The sequence below is a fragment of the Pimephales promelas genome, chromosome 8 (genome assembly GCF_988280905.1).
Source record: "Pimephales promelas chromosome 8, fPimPro1.hap1.1, whole genome shotgun sequence".
NCBI classification, from domain to species: domain Eukaryota; kingdom Metazoa; phylum Chordata; class Actinopteri; order Cypriniformes; family Leuciscidae; genus Pimephales; species Pimephales promelas.
The window spans coordinates 7,390,413-7,411,124 of NC_142776.1; the positions used below are offsets into that span (position 1 = coordinate 7,390,413).

General features: G+C 40.7%; 1 protein-coding gene across 1 annotated transcript in view; it reads right to left on the bottom strand.

The window, feature by feature from the left end:
* The window catches only part of xirp2a (xin actin binding repeat containing 2a), a 37,566-nt gene that overhangs the window by 998 nt on the left and 15,856 nt on the right, over positions 1 to 20,712 (bottom strand). Inside the window, exons 3-8 of the mRNA XM_039689565.2 lie at positions 13,366 to 13,496; positions 11,408 to 11,542; positions 11,121 to 11,189; positions 10,885 to 10,951; positions 10,686 to 10,789; positions 33 to 9,099 (exon numbers count right to left, since the gene is read on the bottom strand). Of these exons, the coding sequence (XP_039545499.2) occupies positions 33 to 9,099; positions 10,686 to 10,789; positions 10,885 to 10,951; positions 11,121 to 11,189; positions 11,408 to 11,542; positions 13,366 to 13,496 (9,573 nt within the window). The remainder of the gene's footprint in view (positions 1 to 32; positions 9,100 to 10,685; positions 10,790 to 10,884; positions 10,952 to 11,120; positions 11,190 to 11,407; positions 11,543 to 13,365; positions 13,497 to 20,712) is intronic.

Below are 20,712 nucleotides of genomic sequence, written 5' to 3' on the forward strand. Positions count from 1 at the left end.
TTAACTTTTCCATGCTCATCCCATAGGTTTACCGGTGACAAGAGTCTGGTGCTGGTGTGAAACAGTCTGTGATCTGTGCTGTTCAGACACAGTGAAGCCCAGATTTTTGAAGACGTTTTCACTCTCTGCCCATGTCTGTTGGAAACTCTTTAGTAACTCTTCTGCAGAGGCCTCTGGTGGAACGTCCAGGACAGGAACATCCCCTCTTACTACATCTGCATAAGTTGGTGGATCACCTCGTGTTGTCACACTCTGAAAGTGGGAGGTTCTTTCAGTCTTCAAGCCTGTTACAGTGTTTCCAAACTCATCTACATTGGAGAAGTGCTCAGTTGCAGATTTAGTTTCAGAAAATCCTTCAGGTGCGTACTCTTGTTTCTCGGGATTCTTTTTCTCTTCCTTTAGGTACTGGTGGGCTTGCTCACCCATTTCAAAGACATTCTTGAGGGCCTTAATATCAAAGCTTGGTATGTCCTCCACCACGGATGACTTCTTCTCAGGTTCAGCATCTTCTGTGTCACTTTCGAGCCTCTCAGTAATCACAATGGGCTCCTTTCGAACATAAACTTTAGGCTGGGGAGACTCAAATTTGTTAACAAGCCTGGAGAGGTCAACCCTGGGCAAGTCCTCTAACATTCTCTCATGTGCATCTATGGATCTCGGGATCTCTGGCTCATCTTCTGTATCTGGTTCAAGACGCTCTGGGATGTCGATAGGATCCCTGCGTACATATGTACGAGACACCTCTGCTTTCTGAGCCTCTTCAAAGAACTCACGCTTGTCTTTTACGGTCATCATCGAGTCTCCATGGATATCTGTGATATCCATCTGGGATGATTCCATCATTTGAGTCTCAAAGGTAATCTCTGAACAGCTGGATGAACGAGACCCTTCCAGATCTGTTTGGACCTTTATCATGTACTCTGGCAAAGGCATGGGTGGTGGAGTCATACCTTGCGAGAGTTTGGCTGTGGTATCTCTTAGTTTAGCTAGTTTCTCAGAGCGACTCATTGTGGGGGAGGGTGTGGATTGGTTCAGGCGTGTTGGTGTTTCAGACCAGCGAGGTGGAGGTGTTGGTGTGGTGCCCGACCTGTAAGAGGAAGTCGGTGATGGAGTCACTCTCAAAGGAGAGTCTGTTCTCCTGGCAGACTCAATGCAGATATACGTTGGCGATGGTGTCCGCATTCTTAGCTCAGGTGGGATTTTGAGCTCTGCTGTCTTTGACTCACTCTGGCACTCTGTCTTCTTTTCCTCTAATACTTTCTTCTGAGTCTCTATTTTTGCTGAGCCAATAGTAATCTTAGATATTTTTTGTGTGGCTCCACCTACTATTTTCTTCTCCTGTGTTGACTCACTTTTTGCAGACTGTGAAACGGACAAATTTCCTTCTAAAAACATCAGTTTAGCCAGGGCAAGGTTCTGTACATAGGTTATGACCTCTATCATTTTCTGCTTGTTGTACTGAGTACAGCTTAAATTAGCCTTCTCTTCAGAATCGACTAGCCAATCAGGAATGATACTTAACATGGTCTTTAATGATTTTGGATTCATTTTTGCAGGGGATCCTTCAAACTCCTTGATGTAACTCAACAATTTTTTGATCTCTTCACATTTTTGTGCATACGAATTTTCGGTTGTGATTGATGCGCTCTTTTCTGAATCTGCTTTCTCTGACATCTCTGTTTTGTTTTGCTCCTCTTTCTGCATTGACTGTTTTATGGCATCCTCTCTGCTTGGAGGCCTCTGTGAAGGCTTTACCTGCTTTTTGATCTGGAATTTACTTTTTTGTTGAGTGCTCTGTTGTTGAACTGTGCTCTGAGTGACCATCCTCTCTTCATGAATCTTTACACATTCCTCTCTCACTGCTTGATGGGACTGAATGACAGTTGTCTGCCCTTGACCTTGATGCACGTCTATAGATATCTCTGGTTGTATTTGCTGTATTTCAACTGATGGTCTTGGTGCCACAGGTGGTGGCTGCTTAACTGATGTTTGTCTTTGTTTCTTAAACTGGACCTCCATTTTGGTGTCTTGCTTGGTTTGCCTCATTTCCTCCTTTTTCTCAACTTTCACTTCAGTTTTTTCCACTGCACTGTTGGATTTTTGGAGCCCCTCATGACCTATGCACACTTGAGACACACTTGTTTGCACACTTGTTTGAAGTATGTCCTTTTCCTCTTCCTGTTTCTCCGGCTTCTCTACCTTAGGTACCTTAAATGTTTTCACCTTAAAGCTAGGGGTCACTTTTGGGATCTTTGTGGTCTGAGAGGAAACCTTCTTGACTTCTTGAGCCGTGCAAGTCTCAAGGCTTTTGATCTCTTCTTCTTGAGCAGAAGTAATTATCTGACTTTGAACACTTTTTGTGGCCTGGATGCTCTCTTGTTTTCCAGAGTGAGCTTTTGTACTCTCAATTTGCTCTGTAACAGAGTGTGGATGGACTACAGGGGCTGGATGGCTTTTAATCTCTAAGGCAGCAGTGACCTGCTTTTTATCTGATACTGTGTTGGATGTTTCTGTGGTTGTTTTCTTACCAACTTTGATAACAGAAGGTTTGCTTATCTGAGAATTTGCAGTTGGCTTTTTCTTTGGCGGGGTCTGTGGACTTTTTGGGGGGGCAAGTTTTTCTGCTGTTTCTTTGGGCAACATGGCTGGCTTCTGCTCAGGCTCTGGTACTTTAGATGTTTCTTTCTGGGTCTCAAAAATTATTTGAGGCTTTTCAGCTTTCTGTGTGCTTGACTCTGCTTCAGCCTTCATTTCACTGACATTAAATGTTTTAGTCAGTGGGGGTGAAGTGGGAATACTTTCTCCCTTCTTGTTTTCAGCCTCCTCTCTTTGTTTGCGATATCTCTCTTCTGCAAGCATTAGAGGTGTTTTGAATTTACTTCCATAAGGTCTTGGTTTTGGAGCAGTAGTGTCAGGGGGAGGTGGGAGTTTAATTGGCGGAACGAAAACCTTTTTAGGGCGTGGTGGTTCCTCAACTGCTGGTTGTAGCACAGGTATTGCTGATGAAGCTTTAGCAATATGTGGTGCCGGAGGTTCAATTGTTTTAACCAGTCCCTTTTGCTTTGTGATGTTGTCTGTAGTTTCAGTGACTACAGTTAGGTTTGATGCAACTGTTTCACTCTGCTCTGCTACAGATTGAGGAGGTGGAGGTGGTGGAACAGGTGCAGTTTGCTTTTTCTGCCATTTTAATGTTTTGGGCTGTGGTTGCTTGGGAGGCTCAGGTTTGGGTACTTTGAATAGAGCTCTGCCTTTTGGCTTTCCAGGTTGAGTGATCGAGCTGAGTTCCTGTTGAGATGGAGGAGGAGGCAGGAGGTCTTGGGGTGGAGGAGGTGGTGGAAAGAATTCAGTGTCTGTTTCCATGATAGGGGGTGGTGGTGGTGGAGGGGGAAGGTCACTGTCCTGTCTCGTGACCAGAGGAGGGCGAGGTAAGAGGGCTGACTGGACATCACTTTCTGCCACTGGTGAGGGAGGAGGAGGCAGAGAAAGCTCTGACTCAGAGGGGGGTGGAGGAGAACTCGGAGGTGGTGGAAAGTGAATCTCTGGCTGTGGCTTCAGTTTTTTTATCATTCCTTTGGGACTGAGATTGCGATTTAGACTCTTAACATTTTTCTCTGATTTTAAATTCTTGATGTTCTGCTTCTGGGTTATGGTGGTGTGCTCTGTTGTCGTGGTTGTCTGAACCTGTGTGACTTTCTTTGTCTCTTCAGTTTGCTTCATGCTAATATTACTTTGTGATACCTCCACTGATGCATTTGTTGAAGACATAGCTGCAATTTCAGATTTTTTCTCACCCATATGACCAACGTTCTTCTTCTTCTTGATTAACACTGGACTAGGAACGTTCTGTTTTTGTTTTATATGTTGCTCCTTTACATTAATCTTTTGAGAGCCTTGAGAGGTCTCTTGTGAATGAACAGCTGTAGTCATCTGTTTAGTAGTAGAACGATACTCCTCAGAAGACGTCTGACTTTCTGAAGATTTGATCTCTGATGTCTTTTGCGAGCTGCTCTGCTGCATGTTTCTCACTGGAGGTGGATTTTCTGGCTTTTCCTCAGTTTTAGGTCCAGCTGGGCAATCACGAGTTGCTTGTTGAGGGGGAACAGGATTTCTAATGGGAGCTTTAGCTTTCTTATTCATTTTTGATTTGTGGCTTGATTGCTCTTTCTTCTTCATCAGGGATTTAATGGTGCCCTGAACATCTCCCTTAATCACCTCTTCTTTCTCAATTTGCACTTGCTCCTGTTCATAAAGGGATCTGATGGAGGATTTTATGTCACCCTCTGTGCTTGGCCTCCTCTGCATACTTGGGGATGAGGCTGGCTCTAGTAAGAGCTGAATTGTACCTTTCACATCGCCCTGTTCACTTACTTGGTGCTGAAAAGCCCTCTTTTCAGTTGAAGCCTCTTGAAGACAAAGAAGAGCAGTCTGAATGTCCCCTTTAACAATCTCCTCCTTCTCAACCTCTTTTACCACCTGCTTTGCCTCCTCCAGGGATTTTAAGGTTCCTTTAATATCCCCTGGGACCAAATCTTCAATAATTACCTCAGTCTTTGCAGATGTTGATTTTTCAAGAGATTCTAATGCACCCCTAATATCACCAGGGACAATTTCAGGTTTCTCTATTTCTTTTAGTTGGTTTTGAGCCTCCTCAAGAGACCTAAGAGTTGTACTGATATCTCCTTTGACTATCTCTTCTTTTTCTATGACAACACATTGGTTTACAGCTTGTGTAAGAGAGTCAAGAGCTGCTCTCAAGTCTCCCTTTACTATGTCCTCTTTCTGCATGTTATGCAGGGATAGTACGGGTTCCATCATAAACACCTGTACTGTGTTAATTACATCACCTGGTAAAATATCATCTTCAGCAACAGTTCGTCCTATTGTCTGCTGGCTCTTTCTTAGAATCTGCTTTGTTTGTTCTACATCACCTCCAATAATCTTTTCTTTCATTTTTTCCTGAACAATTTCATCAGCCCCCACCTGAAGTTGTCTGAGGTAGTCCATTGCCCCAGACTCAATACAAGTAGAGTAAAAACTGACATTTCCCCTCTCTGCTTCTCCCACAGTTATCTTAGAGGATGGGTCCCTCGCATCAGAATTACCCAGCAGCCTATGCAGTGTTCCACGAATATTTCCTCTAATTATATCCTCTTTCTCAACATTGCTCTCACTTTCTTTATTGAGAAGTGAGTATATGGTCATTCTCACATCTCCTTTCTCGTCTTCTTGAATTAGAATGCCATGTTTGGAAGATCCTTCCCGCTTGAGCAAGTTATTAATTGCATCTTGAATGTCTCCTCTGATAATTTCCTCTTTCTCGACATTACCACTCTTATCCTGATTAAAGAGCTGTTGGACAGTTGAGTTGATATTTCCTCTTTCCTCCCTATCTATAGTGATTCCCCTCTCTGTTGTCTCACGTCTGTTGAGCAGGTTCATCATAATATTGTTCAGGTCTCCATGGATTACTTCTTCTCTCTGGATCTCTGGAGTCTCCTGGTTTAGAAGTTTGTATTTAGCCATTCTGACATCTCCAATCTCATCTGCCTCAATTAAAATGCCCTGTGACTCAACCATTTTCTGAGAATACAGCTCTTCTAGGGTTGACTTAATGCTCTTACCAACGATCTCTGTTTTCTCCACACTGCTCTCATTAAACTCAGTTAGGGCAGTAGTTTCAAACAACCAAGTTGTTGTCTTCACATCAGCTTTTGGGATTTCCTCACGAGAAATTACAGTATCTGTTTCATCAACTTCCTTGATACGATCAAGTGGTTCCTTTTCAAAGAGCCACACAGACTGCTTAACATCACCTTTTACCACTTCTTCACGTGTCACCTTCTCCATCTCGTCATACTCCGAACCTTCACCACGGATCTTGTCGATGGTATGAGTTTCAAACATCCACGTGGAGCTTCTCACATTACCTCTCTGAATCTCACTGACACTGACGGTTCTCACATATTTCTTTGATAGGTCATCCATTTCAAAAAGCTGCTTGTTTGTTTTCACATCCCCCCCTTGGATGTCTGCTACGGTTTTATTAGCAACTTTCATATCCTCTGCAATCTCATCAAGAGGCTGAGTTTCAAACCTCCACCTGGCTGTGCTGACGTCTCCTTTCTGGATGTCTTCTTCAGTAACAGCTTTGATGACATAAACCTCATCTGTGTCTCTTATTGAGTCAAGGGGCTTTGTCTCAAATAACCATCTTGCCCCAACCACATCTCCTCGCAGAATCTCTTCTTTTGTGACTGTAGTAACCTCATGATAGTGTCCTTCTTTATCCTTGATAGCATACAGCGGCTGAGTCTCAAACATCATGGTGTAGTTTTTTACGTCTCCTTTCTCAATCTCCTTGTGTATGATGCTTTGGAGTTTGCTGATCTCAGTATCAGATGTTTCCTCCTGAATCTTATCCAATGAGTACGTCTCAAAAATGAAGCGACCTTTATCAACATTACCTCCCTGAATATCTGTTACTGTGCGTGACTCCTTTAATTCCTCAGAGTTTACCCTGATGGAATCAATTGGTTGATTTTCAAACATCCAGGTACAGTTCACCACATTTCCTTTCTGAATGTCCTCTGTTTGACGGCATTTAAGTTTCTGCATGGTCTCCTCTGATGTAGAAGTCATTATATCAGATGACTGATTCTCAAAGATATATTTCATCCGGGATACATCTCCAGAGTCAATGTCAATCTCTGTTATTCGCTTAAAGCCACTATGATCCTCATCGTCTGTGATGTTTTCCAGGTTCTCGGTCTCAAATAGGAAACGTACTAGACGTACATCCTTACCTTGTACATCGTCTTGCTTAACTGTGCAAGTTTTCAGGATTGTCTCAGATTCATCTTTGATGCTGTCAAGAGTCTGAGTCTCAAAAAGCCATGTACAGGTTTTAACATCTCCTTTCTGAATGTCTGTGTGGTCCTCAGTCTTTGTCTCGACTTTCTCATACAAGACATCCATTGGCTGGGTTTCGAACAACCATCTGCATGTTTTAACGTCACCTCTCTGGATCTCAATGCTCTCATTTTTCCTGTTGTCCTCTTCCTCTAAGTTGAAGTATTTAATGCCATCGAGGGGCTGGGTTTCGAAAAGCCATTTGGCAGTTTTGACATCACCTGATTGGATTTCTTCTTTAGAAATTCCTTTGATTATCTGAAACTTAGTGATGCTCTCATCAAACTGATCAATCGGGCGAGTTTCAAACATCCACTTGCAGCTTCTCACATCTCCTTTCACAACTTCCTCTCTGCGCACAGTTTTAACCTCATGGTAGTGTCCTGAGCTGTCCTGTACTGCATACAAGGGTGCTGACTCAAATAACACTTTATTGGATTTCACTGAACCACTGGTAACCCCCTCCACTTGTATTTTTTGTGCATCTGTACACTTGCTCAGGTCCATGGTCTCAAATATTTCCTTGTAATTTGTAACATCCCCCTTCTCAAGCTCCTCTAGATTAATAGTCCGTGTGATCTCTTTCTTTTCCTCTCTGATCTGCTCAAGAGGTTTGCTTTCAAACAACCACCTCTGGTGTCTCACATCACCTTTCTCTTCTTCTGAAGCCATCACCTTTTGTAGCTTTCCAACTTCTGCTAACTCCTTTAGATTCTCCATTGGCACTGTTTCAAACAAATTCCTAGCAGAAGTAACATCGCCACCCATAATGTCTTCTGGCTCCAATGGTCTTGCATTGGTATCATCTTTAAGTTTATCCATTGGCTGTGTTTCAAAGATCATACAGTGTCTCCTCACATCCGCGCCTAAGATCTCTTCCTTCTGACTCTTTGTGCTTTCCCATTCTTCATCTTTGATTTGATCGAGTGTCTTTGTCTCAAACAGCCATCTTCCCCTGTTTACCCCAACCTGATAATTGTCCTCCATGGAGACCCCACAGATTAGTTTTACCTGACTTGGATCTTTGCTGATCAGGTCCAGTGGCTGAGTTTCAAAGAGCCAGCGTGATGTCCTGACATCACCTTTCTCAGTTTCTTCACGTCGCACCTTGGTAATCTCCAGCATCTCACCGGAGTCACCGCGGATGACACACATGGGCTGTGTTTCGAACATCTTGGTTGTCTTCTTTACGTCACCCTTGGTTTCTTCGAGCTCTGACTTCAGCTGCAGGAAGTGACTTTCATCAATAGTCTCAGTGTGTCCAAGTGTGTCCAGGTGCTGTGTTTCAAACAAGTACCTAGCAGTTTTCACATCACCCCCAGAAATGTCTTTCATATACATCACCTGTGTCTCCTGCTCATCCTCTTGGTAAATTCTGTTGAGTGAGTCTAGAGGTTGTGTCTCGAATAACCATGTTGCAGTCTGCACATCTCCCCTTGCAAGCTCTACTTTTCCGCTGTGCTCTGCTGAGTCTGTTTTTTCTGTACCCAGAGCATCGATGGGCTTTGTTTCAAACATCCATGTAGTAAACTTCACATCTTTTCCAGCAATAATTTCTTGTTGGGCTATGTTCTTGCCCTCATCCTCATCTGGTGTTTCATCTTTAATGGAATCTAGGGGCTTGTTCTCAAACATCCAGCGCATTGACTGCACCTCACCTTTCAGGATCTCATCCCACTCCAAGTACTCTCTTTCTGGGCTGATACACTTGCCAGGACTGGTACTTCTGCTGTTTTCAAAAACATAACGCGCTTGTTGAATGTCTCTGCTCACCTCCTCATCACTGTCCACATAAGTTTGCTCCGTGTCTGTCACTTCAGTGAAGAAGTCACGCTCCAGGTTTTTACGCACCTCTGGGTGAATGTGCTTGTAGAGGCGCTTAAGTTCATAGAGGTTCCTCTGCTTAGAGTACTCTTCTTTATTGACTACATATTTGGCTGAAGTAGGTGCATCTGTTGGCTTAGGGGAAAGACAACGTCCTGGGACTTGGGAAGTCACTTGAAACTGATGTGTGGCAGATACTGGTTGTGCGAAGTGCTCCACGGCATCATATTGTGAGGAAGCCGCAGAGGAGGTAGAGGCCTCTTGCATTGTTTTAGTGACAGACATGGTCTCATAGCTACCTGTGGCAGTAGTCTTTGGAGAAACATTTACTGGGGCCCAAGGAAACTGGTTGTAATCAAGAGCAATCTTTGTTTTTATAGATGGGAAAGACAAGCAAAATCTTTTATCAATAAATCATTTTCATGTATATGTACAGAAAAGGAGTGATACAAAGAAATACGCAGGAATAGAATAGTCATTGGAGACAAAGTTGATGTATGTAAACTAACATATTGGCATTTCTTTAAATAGGCACTTTTGGTGATGTGGACTTTTAATAAATTCTCTTAAAACTATTTTATTTTTTACACTTATAGTTTGTTTTTAATTTAGTATTTACATCATTACATCAAAATATAATTTTATACAAATTTCATATCAGTATATTATGTTTCACAAAAATAAAATAATATTTACATAATTTACAAATGTACACATTTTTGACATAATTTTACAAAATAACAGGTAGATTGTAAATGTATATTATACAATATGAATATATATATATATATATATATACTGTATATATACACACACACACACAGTATATTTTAAGTTAGGCCTGTTTCACACTGTATGCGTGAGGAGAGCAGAAGCAGTTTACCATTTCACATTCAGCTCTATGAAAAAAAAAGAAAAAAAAAATATATATATAAAAGATGATTCTGCATTACTTTGATATAATATTTTATGTTTTTTTTTTTAAATGTAATGATTTAAGTGACAAGAATCCCTAATCAATAAAATGATTGAATAGTTATATTTTGAGACAAAGATTTGTTAATCATTTTCAAACTAATTAAACCAACAGTTTTTCAATAACGGAAGAATGTGTAAAAGTATGGTATTTGGGGTAAAAGGTGCCCCTGCTGCCGGGGCGAAAGACACAATAATTAACATGATAATAAATGTGTGGATGACTTTGTTAACATGACATGGTTAGATTCAGATGGTAAATATTACATATACAGTTGGGTGCCCAGCTTGTAGATAATCACCATGTTTATAATGAAACCACCATATTCAAAAATATGATGATATAATCATATAATTTAATAAAATATGATTTAATGTTACTACTCTCTAAATTAATTTATTATGGGATCTCATTCAATGCTTTTAGAATCTTTTCTTTTTAAAATCATTTTGTTTATGTATTTGTGAAATATATTTTTAAATTAACATTTTAGTATATTTATTGAACAAAAATTAATTATTTTATTTATCAAAATAAACAGAAAATAGTGCAGACTTTGCTAAAGTGATTGTTTTGGATAAGTATTAACTAGACATTATTATTTTAGCTAAAGTATTTGTATAAACACTGTGTGCCTTTTGCCCCATGTCGGTAAGCCAACCCCAAACCACTTTATGACTTATCACAAAAGATTTTGTTTCACACAAAATCTGTTGATCCTTAAATGATCAATACAAACATATGTATTTTTCTGCAATTATTCAAAGCATGCAATTATCCTAAAAAACATGACAGAATGGACTGTATTTGCGGTCCCAAGTCGAGGTGCACGTGACAAACGGTGCGTGCTACTCCCGCTCTGCATACGCACAGCCTCCACTCTGCTTGCGCATGCAGTGTGAAACAGTCGTAATGATCTTTTAATCTATTGAAAGTAAAACATTTTACTGTGCGCATGAGTATACTTTATTTTTACCTTAATATGTTTGGGTGGAGTGGCCTCCTCAATACTTTTTTCATGCTGCTGTTTCAGGACCTGCGTAGAAACCGTTGGCAAATTTTCTCCTGCAATTACCATCACTAACAGAGTAAAAGTGAAAAATGAATTAGTCATGAGGTAACTCCCCATTGTCTCAGTTTATTTAAAACAAATAAATCTGCACATGGCACTCTACCTTTCTCATCATAATGATCCCCGAAACTTGAGGACACACTCTGACGAACATTCTGGTCCATGGAAACCTAACATGAAAACAGTGAGCAGCACCTTATCAAATGAATGGCTAACCACAAAATATAGGTTTTCTACTAGCTATATTAGGTTTGGAACAAGATGAGGTACAGCATAATACTTGCAACTGCAGTATTACAAAAATGGGATCCTATCTTAAGTGGATATACTGTACAGTACCTGAGCATTTGAGGTACTACTTTCTTTAACACTGCTTCGTACCGTCACCTCTGATGAGCTCACCACCTGCTATTAAGACAGAGAACATGTTGTTATACAAACACAATATGCAACTGCACTGCTCAATGCCTTGTGATATGAGAATTAAACATTGGGGAATCACTCTAAATCAAGTAGCAGATTTAGTAGCATCTTGTTTTCAAGTCTTGTTTTAGTGTATGAATGTGTTTGTGTGGATTTGAATGAGTGTTGTGGATACCCTGTGTGTTCATCTGCTGGAGGCCTACCTGTCTCTGCTGGTACTGGTGTTGTATAACAGTGCTTTGGGATGCAGAAGAGGAACTGAGCTCATGGCTTTCAAACTGTTTCTTCACGCTGGCCAGTCCGCCTGGCAGAGAGCACGGCTCAGAGCTGTCCATGACCTTATAACATATAATAAAATGCTTAGACACTCATAAATATACATATTTAAATACTGTATATACATAGAAAAGATCTGAGACATGATTTTCCTCGCAGAACCTTATTTCACCAAGTGCAACATTTTGCTGGATCAACATCTTTGTTGAACCTCGAACAACATTCTAATTAACCAATCAGATTTTGAGGGACAAGTTTACAGTTTAGACTTACAACCAGGGTTAGGAGCTCCTACATCAGTTATTCAGCAATCTTTCCCCTCTGATTTTAGGGATTACTTATGGGTATGAGTTAGGTTTAGGGGTAGGGATATGGTTATGATCAAATTCTGAATATTGTTCCAGGATCAAAAAAACAAAAAACGCATTTTACTGGGCAAAATCAGGACAAACATTCTCCTATAGGGGGCATTATAAAGGTTGAAAACAAAGTGTGTAATCTCCTCTTTTCTTAGAACCAGAGGTGTAAAGTCCAGGGGTCCGAAAGTAAAAGTCCTGCCATATGTTTATTCCACCTATAAACTCAGCCGGCAGATTTCACTAATTAGTTCACTAATCTCCTGGCTAAAAAACTGTGCTAATGAGCAAATCCATTGATTGGAACAAAATACTGAGGAGGACTTTTATTTTCTGGACCTCTGCTTACACCTCTGCTTAGAACCTAAACACACATTATCTATAATTCTATTAACTCACTTTTTCAATTTCAATGAACTTAAAATGAACTTTTTTACAGTGCACTGTAAAAAATATTGTTGGTTTAACTTAAAAAATTAAGTAACCTGGTTGCCTTAAAATTTTAAGTTGATTGAACTGGAAAAAGTGAGTTAATACAATGAAGGAGATTGATTTAATCATCAGCAACTCAAAATAATAAGTTATCTGAACTGATTTAAGTTGATTTGACTAAAGAAAAAATGTTGTGATAACAAATCTTGGAAATATTTTTTTACAGTAGTATAATCGATCCTAAAACAACACTTGTTTTTTTATACAGCTCTATAAAAAAAAGCAAGCAACCGACTAAATGTTTTTTTCCATTGTACAGTAGGTGGTTAGTACAACAACACAGATTTACACACACGAGAGGACATAGCCAGTTCCTCATTATCTGTTCAAGACACTATGGCTGCATCCAAAATCATATACTTCTCTACTATTTCACGAGTTCACAATTACAAATGATCAGAGAGTAAATGCGTATTTGGCGTGCTGTCCGAGGGCTCCGAGCTCGGAAATCGGGCCCAAACCCAGAGAACTCCCCCTGTATTTCTGTTTAGAAAGATAACTAGGCAAGTGTGAGGAGATGGGGTGGTGGAGGGATGCTGAAAACTGTCGAGGAAAATGGGTGAGTATATTTATAGGCTTTACTCGTGCTGATTGAGTGGACCTGTTGATTAATGATTGCTGACAGCTGGCTGGAATGACTTGATTGTTTGATCATTAAAACGTGTTCCTTTCCGAACCTTGTTAATAAAACATCAAACACCAGTATGTGACAATAGAAGCTATGTCCGAATTAAAAGAGTAAGCAAAAAGTCCACGGATGACCTACTTCTTCCGGCGAGATGCTGAAGTGCGAGTACGATGGACACTTTACAATCCCATGAGGCCAAAGGAGAGGATTTATAAATGACAGTGAACTGATAATGACAACATGACAAATGTAGTACGTCCAGATAGAACATGCTTTTTTAGCAGTCGTTAAGTATTTATATCAAGTGGAAGGCCTTAGACAGGAAATAAGAAATCATGCAGGTAATATGAAATGAGTCTGTGGGGGAGCATATGTTCATGCGTGCTTGTGTGTTCATGCTGGTAAATACCACAGATGGGCTTCTCTCCTCCTTGGTAGCGGCAGCTTGATATAGGGCCAGTCTCTGCTTGAGAGGCAAGGTCTCAGTCTCACTGTCAGCGTGAGTTTCTCCTGATGGTGAAACACCTGCACTGCCTGCAGCTGAAACACAGAAACGTTCAGGTTGCAGCGTGCGCATCATTCGCTATTAAACCTGAAACTTCAACATAAATAGATGCATCTTTACTATTGGCTCAGGGAAACTAATGTTAGAGTAGAGATCACATCATCTGTCATATTTTAAGAGTAAATTTAGCCAGACAAAGTCAAACTGACAACAGGGATGTGTGACAGCATGCTGATTCTTTCTCTGTCTCTCAGTCTATAGATGGATCAAGTGACAAGATGAGGAATGATGTCGTAAAGCATGCACATCGTTCACATCAATCACTGTTTTCAAAGTTTGATCCCCAAGCCATCGCCACCTCCAGCTCTGGTAAGGGTTACACAAGGTAATTTACAGATATTTTATACAGAGTATTTAATATTTTCTTTTTTAATTACTGGTATCTGTCACAAATGGGTATTCATCTCATGCTCATTTGAAATTGTTTATAACACAGAGAATTTAATGACACTATTAATATAATATTTAGCAAAAAATAAAATAAAATGGCATTTCATATGTTCACTTGTTCTTGAAGCTTTTTCCCTTTTTTTTTATCATCATTTATATTGGCCGTTTATGGTTTATCAGCCACGGAATGAGGGTTGCTCAGTAAGAATTTTAATTTCTGTGTTTTTTAATCTACAGAGTTGCATTAAAAAAGCTCATGAAAATTATTTTTTTTTTTTGTTCTAATTAGCTCATAAAATGGCATGCATGCATTAAATATTCGTAAAATAGCTTAAAAATAATTTAATTATTTAAATCTTATGTTCAAGAAGTCGCATAACACATGTAAAAACACAATGAACACAAAGCTGTATGTCATGATGAATTATGAATGAAATGTCATAACATTCTAGACGAATACAGTCTTGAAATAAAAAATGTTCTCACTGCAAAAAATTACTGTTGGTTTAACTTAAAAAAGTAAGTTAGCTGGTTGCTGTCAATTTTTTAGTTAATTGAAATAAAAAATTTGAGTTAATACAACAAAGGAGATTGGTTTAATAGAAACTCAAAATAATTATCATTAAGTTGATTTGACAAAAGATACAAGTTGTGACAACAAATTATAAAAATGTTTGTTTACAGTGATATAAAACCTTCTATATCCTACTTTTCATTAAATTTAATCAAACAGCTCGTAGGAATACTTTATCACTAGAAAAAATGTAAATAACCTGTTCAAAATAAAAGTATTATGCAGACATTTCTCCCTTTTTGGCATGAAGGATTCTTTAAAATTGAGTCAAAAACCCAAGGATTATATATAAAACCCCGCTGAACCTTTTTTTTTCTGAGAGTGTAACTCTTTGAATAGTTAGCACATTTTAAATTCTTATTTGATTGAATATTTGAATTCAGTCCATCACTGTTAAAAATAAAAGCCACTGGATGATGCACTGGCACTGCAATGCTATTTGCGGATCATTTCAAGCCAGATCTTTGTACTGTGTCATACAACCACACTGCTTTTCTCGCATCAGTAAAGTATGACCGAATCACCATGTGACCAAGACATGTTCCCTGAACTGTTAATTTTAGCGGAGCAGTTATTCCGAGCATGCCAGTGTAAAGCTAGCCAGCAGAGGGAGAGAGATGATTCAGATCCAGAATAAGCAGTAGCTGTTGAACAGAAACTCTACACCTGAGGGTATCTGACACTTTTCAAACACAGAGATGATGGGATGTGGAGACAGAGGGATCACGCACTCGTTTGTCATTGTGGTAAGAGAAAGGCATCAGCAGGGAAGATGGACGATGCAAGGCTCAACATTCCAGAAAACAAACCTCCAAGTATCTAGAACCGCAGGGGTTGGCGGCATTCTAGACTGTTGCGCATTACCATGACGTGAAGTAACCACAGCATACTGAGAGCAATTAAAGAAGACTTATTTTAAACCAAGGACTGTTAGTTTCATATTTCAGACAGAGAGAGAGAGAGAGGCGCCCCAGGAAGAGTGACTTCCTAAAATGCAAATCCAATGCAATCTTTATATCTGTCACTTCTCTATCATTAATATTTCACCTTCTCGAATAATATTGTCTGCCTTTTTCTGTCCCCTGTGACCCAGAGAAATGGGCTTTAGTGTAGATTTACTGCTTTTTTGACATTTAGATTAATGACTGCTTTGGTTTTGGTTCAGAATTGTGCTAGACATCTACTAAATGTGTAATTAAACTGCATATCAATACATGAATGTGTTAGCATCATGTCAGTAGGCCTGTAATATTCTGGACTCTGGTCTATGGAATGCAGCAGTAGCTTACAGGCTAAATTCAGAAAGTCCAGTCTTTGGGACTCTATTCTGAGACACGCATGGAGTGAGCCGACATATATGAGACTCAATGCCTTACAGCAAACACAATGCTCATTAGGATAATGACAATTTACTGCATACAGGACAGTATTTGAACATGTTTCACTCATCTCATTTTACATTTGTCTTCACATTGTCCATGTACTCATTCATATAACTTTTAATTCTTTAAATTTAAGTTTTTCTTTACTGTTGCGAAAAGAAAAGCATGACGAGTTTTGAATTGCTAATATCCCAAAGTCTTGTGTTCCTGAAAGGCCATTGAACGGGTATTGGAAAATCTGATATTGTTTGGTTTATAACTAAAGAACCCTTTTGTTACTTTCTGTTCAAATAATACTCATCAATATTCATTTTGGTAAACTCCATTATGATGTGACAATAAGCCATGTGTCCTCTACATGCATTCTTAATGAGCGCTCTCGAAAAACATACGCCACTGGCCTTATGCACTTAACCTGGAAATATTGTCAAATTAGTAATTATTAGGTAGCACTAGTACTATAATTCATTGTCAAAATTGGTTTAACTGGAAGATGCATCTTCTAAATGAACACCAAACATCTACAGTACACCAGAAACCGATTCTGTTAAACCACACTCACCTTCAGAGGTCTGACGTTTCCTCTTGGTTCCTCAATGTTACTATAGTGTCACCTGGACACCAGATCCCACCTGGAGACCCCTAGACACCCAGCGTCCGTGTGTGAAAGTGTGAGTGTGTGTTTGGAGACCAGCTCCAGTCTACTGTCCGGTCGGTTCACCTCAGAGTGATGGAGGGCAGAGACAGCTGGTTGTATTTCAGAGACCCTCCTCCTCTTTAAAAGATTGCCAGTCTGCTAGGCCTTTTTTTAGATAAGCTACTCAACATGCCCTTAACCTGAAGTCACAGAGCGACAGACAGACACACTGAGGGGGAGAGGCACCCTACTGTCTGAGAGATTTTTGGGACATTCATCCTTGGCTTTGAAAATGGACTAGCATCCCATTTAATCTCTTTAAATTTTAAATTCAGTGAACAACTTTCACTCTATTTAATTTTTGTAAAATGCCCAAGCAGATCTTTTTCATACAATTAGTGACCACAGCTAAGCACACAAACATCAATTATCATTAAAGCAGTCCATAAAACACATCTGTTATATTCCAAGCCTTCTGAAGCCATAATATTGATTTGTGTGAGGACCAGCTCTAAAAATTCACAGATAATCTATAAACTAAAGAAACACTGTGACTGGACAATTGAGATGAATATAATCAGTGAATAATGATTTAAATTTCGGACTTTTACTTTAGAAAACTTGGAATATAGAACACAAGTCATATGGACTACCTCTAAGGTGCCTGTTTTTTTTTTTTTTTTTGAAGGTCTAACAGAAATGGAAACTAGGAACGTTGAGCGGAAATTTCTTCGAAAATGTTCCTTTTGTGTTCCGTGGAAAAAACAACATACAAGTTTGGAACAACATGAATAAATAATGACAAACACAAATAACAGGTAACTTTCTCTATTTGAAGGAGATCACAGGAGGTGAGAGCTACTTCAAAGCTCAGATTAATATGAAGCATTTACAGAAAGATTTTACATCTGTTTGTGTGTGTTGGCGTCAGGGTCAGAAATTAGCCAGGACTTGGCAAAGAAAACACTCCCAACAATTTCAGTATAAAAATCATAATTTACAGACAGCAGAGAATGTCTCTGTTACGTATGTAACCCTCATTTCCTGAAGGAGGGAATGGAGACATAGTCGCCAGTTATCTTCGTGTACTATTGAAACGAGCCAATGGAATTTGCTTGTGGGATTTGCATCACACACTACGCCCCTGCGTCAGGTATAAATACAGAAGTGGATACACCCAAGCAGTTGCTTTTTCGCTAAGGAGCCGAGCATAACTCGGAGTCAGAGGTGGTCCAGCAATAGTGGCGACGGGACTATGTCTCCGTTCCCTCTTTCAGGGAGCGAGGGTTACAAGTAACCCGAGGCATTCCCATTCAGTCGCTCACGTTCAATGTAGTCGACATGTCAACTGATCGGGATCCCCATGAAAACCCCACTAGTGCTGCCACCTTCTACTCCTGATCCCCCTGCAACTTGAGGCAAAGATGGAAGGGCTTAGGCCAGGGAAGTCATTGCTGTTTCACAGGACCACTCGGAAAGCGTACCCTTATAAAGGAAGGAAGGGATCAAGGAAGCCACCCTGCCCGAAGGGAGGTAACATGTGGAGTGTACACATATGGACTGAGCGGATGACCAGTACAACATATGGAATGTCACTGGGATGGTTCCAGCCTAGAACAGGGGGGAGGATCAACCGAACAGTGAGGGAAGACATGGGCTCGCTAGAGGGAGCCGTACCATGGAAGAATACATATATGGGATCGCCGTAGGGATCACAACATTTGAACCCAGCCTAACACAGGTTCCACCAGTGCATACGAGTAAAGGCCTGGCTTTGGACGCCCCGTCCGTTGCCGAAGGGTATGGAGGAACTCAACAGGGTTCAGCTAACAAGAGGAACTCACTGAAGCAAATTTGAGCACATATCCAGTCCAAAAGAGGGGAATGGGCAGCAAGCTGACACTTCGAACCGGGCTTACAGTGAAACTGGTTTCAAGTGAAGGGAGCTCACAGGAAGCAGTGGTTCGAGATATCGGCTAGATGTACAGTATGATAGGTGTCGCCCAGCCCCCAACTCTAAGAACATCTGTCAGTGAGGCACATTGTGTCAATGCCTAAGAATGAGTGGCCTTCAGCCTTCAAGAAAGATCAGCCTCCACTTCTGCTGGTCTAAGATCCAGGCTTTGTATTCTGTGTACGTATAACCGTAATGGAGCGGACGGAACAGAGAAAAGCCAGGACTGGGTCTGCATCCTTCGGGGCAGCGCTTGCAGGCTCCCCACCTGGTCCTGTTGCAGAGGTAGGAACCTTGGGAATATATCCAGGCTGGGGTCTCAGATTTCGTGAGAGGTAGCCGGCACGATTACAGCCACGATTCACTGACCAAAATGTAAGCAAGTCCCTACCCTCTCATAGAGACCATGCAAGCAGGAGAACTATTTCTTTAAAAACAGAACTTTTAACCCATTGCCTGGAATGGCTCAGGGGAGATCAGTGAGTGCAGTACACCAGAGATAGATCCCAAGAGGGTAAAGAGAGCGGATTTATTCTCCTTTCTCCCCGCAGGATCCTGGCGATCAAATCGTGCTTCTCAAGGATTACTGCATCATTGAGGATGGAAGAGACAGCCTCACTCCAACCCATCTAGCAGATTTAAAACACTGAAGTGATCAAATGCATTCAGGATCTCCTCACGGAGAGAAGACTCTGTTCAACGAATAGGTTCCACTTCTAAGCCTCATTTTTGAGAGGGTGCTCTCACAGAAGTGACGGTCTACTTTTGAACCAGACCCGGAGCTCTCGAGGGTCCGATCGCATGTCCCTCATGCCCTGTCTCTGGGAAGGTGCTCAGAGGAAGGAGTCAGGAAGGACTGTCGAGAGGAGAGAGGTCTGGATGGGCCAATAAAGGGCAAGACCTGCTCCATCTCCTCCCTGCTTTAGCACAGTTGTGTGCAAGAAGGCTCACTGGGGAACGCATTTCCCTTGCAGTTTTTTCTGTGTCGAGGGATGTCCACTCAGACAGGAGAAAAACAAATGGCGGAGGGACGAGTCCAGAGGGGCAACAGATGTAACTGTTGTAAGTGTAACCCTGAAGTGATCCCAAACAGCTGGACTGCCTGGGGACGGAGTCTCCATTCTCCCTGGGTCACAGGCTGTGACCCATGTTACTCTTTCAGAAATGGGACCCGTCACCAGTGCCGGAGCACACAGGGAATGACCACGGCAACACTGGATTCAGCAAACTGAAACAGTGAAGCACTCACTTTTACGCCCTCAACCAGCCGTCAACACACCGCTGCACTGCACTGTAGAAACCACCAGCACCGGGGGAGTCTTTCCAGAAGAACACCGACACACTTGCTCATTGAAAACAACTCTCTTCAGAGACATCAAACGCTTGGCTCCAAAGCGAAAGGCAACTAGTGCGTGCATCCACTTCCGTATTTATACCCATGCCCAGTGTTGGGGAGTAGTTAACTACAAGTAGCGACGCTACTAACTTAACTACATTTTCAGTAGCTTGGCAGTAGCTCAGTTGCTTTTTAAACAGTGTAGCTTTTCCAGTAGCTAACTACTTTTTGCAGCAAGTAGCGGTGTAGCTTGAGCAAAAGCTACATTGCGTTTGTCGAGCCTGTGCGAATCAGCGCGATGCAAAGATATTCTTCTTCTTGTTAGATTACAAACTCATTTTTTGCCATTACCGCCACCTGTTGTTTAATCATGTGTCTTGCGGTTAACGGTTCACTGACGTACAGAAGTGGGTTGACACACCCATATTATGATTATCCATGATGGAGCAAAGACGTGACGGCAGATTTGGAGGATGGAGAAACAACTAACGTTAATTACCCATGGCCTTATTTGTCCAAGTTCAATCGGTATTTTTGAGAAAATGTTCTGAATGCAATTTACATTGGATGTATATTTTGTTCTTGCAATGTTTTAGGCTATTGGTTGCAGTTTTGCACTTTTTGACAAACAGTCTGAGATATTTGAGTGTTGTGTGTAATAAAACAATACTATGAAATCATAATTGTATTGCATTGTTTTAAACAGTAAATATTTTAATTAAAACACGTATTCAGTTATTTATAATGTATAATTTATAACATGTTATAATAATATAATATGTAATATAATATTTATAATATGTTGTTCAAAAAGCAAAAGTAGTTTCAATGTAGCTAGCTACTTTTTGATAGCAACCTGTAGTGTAGCTAGCTACTTTTCCAAAAGGGTAGCTTGACTGTAGTTTAACTTTAATATAC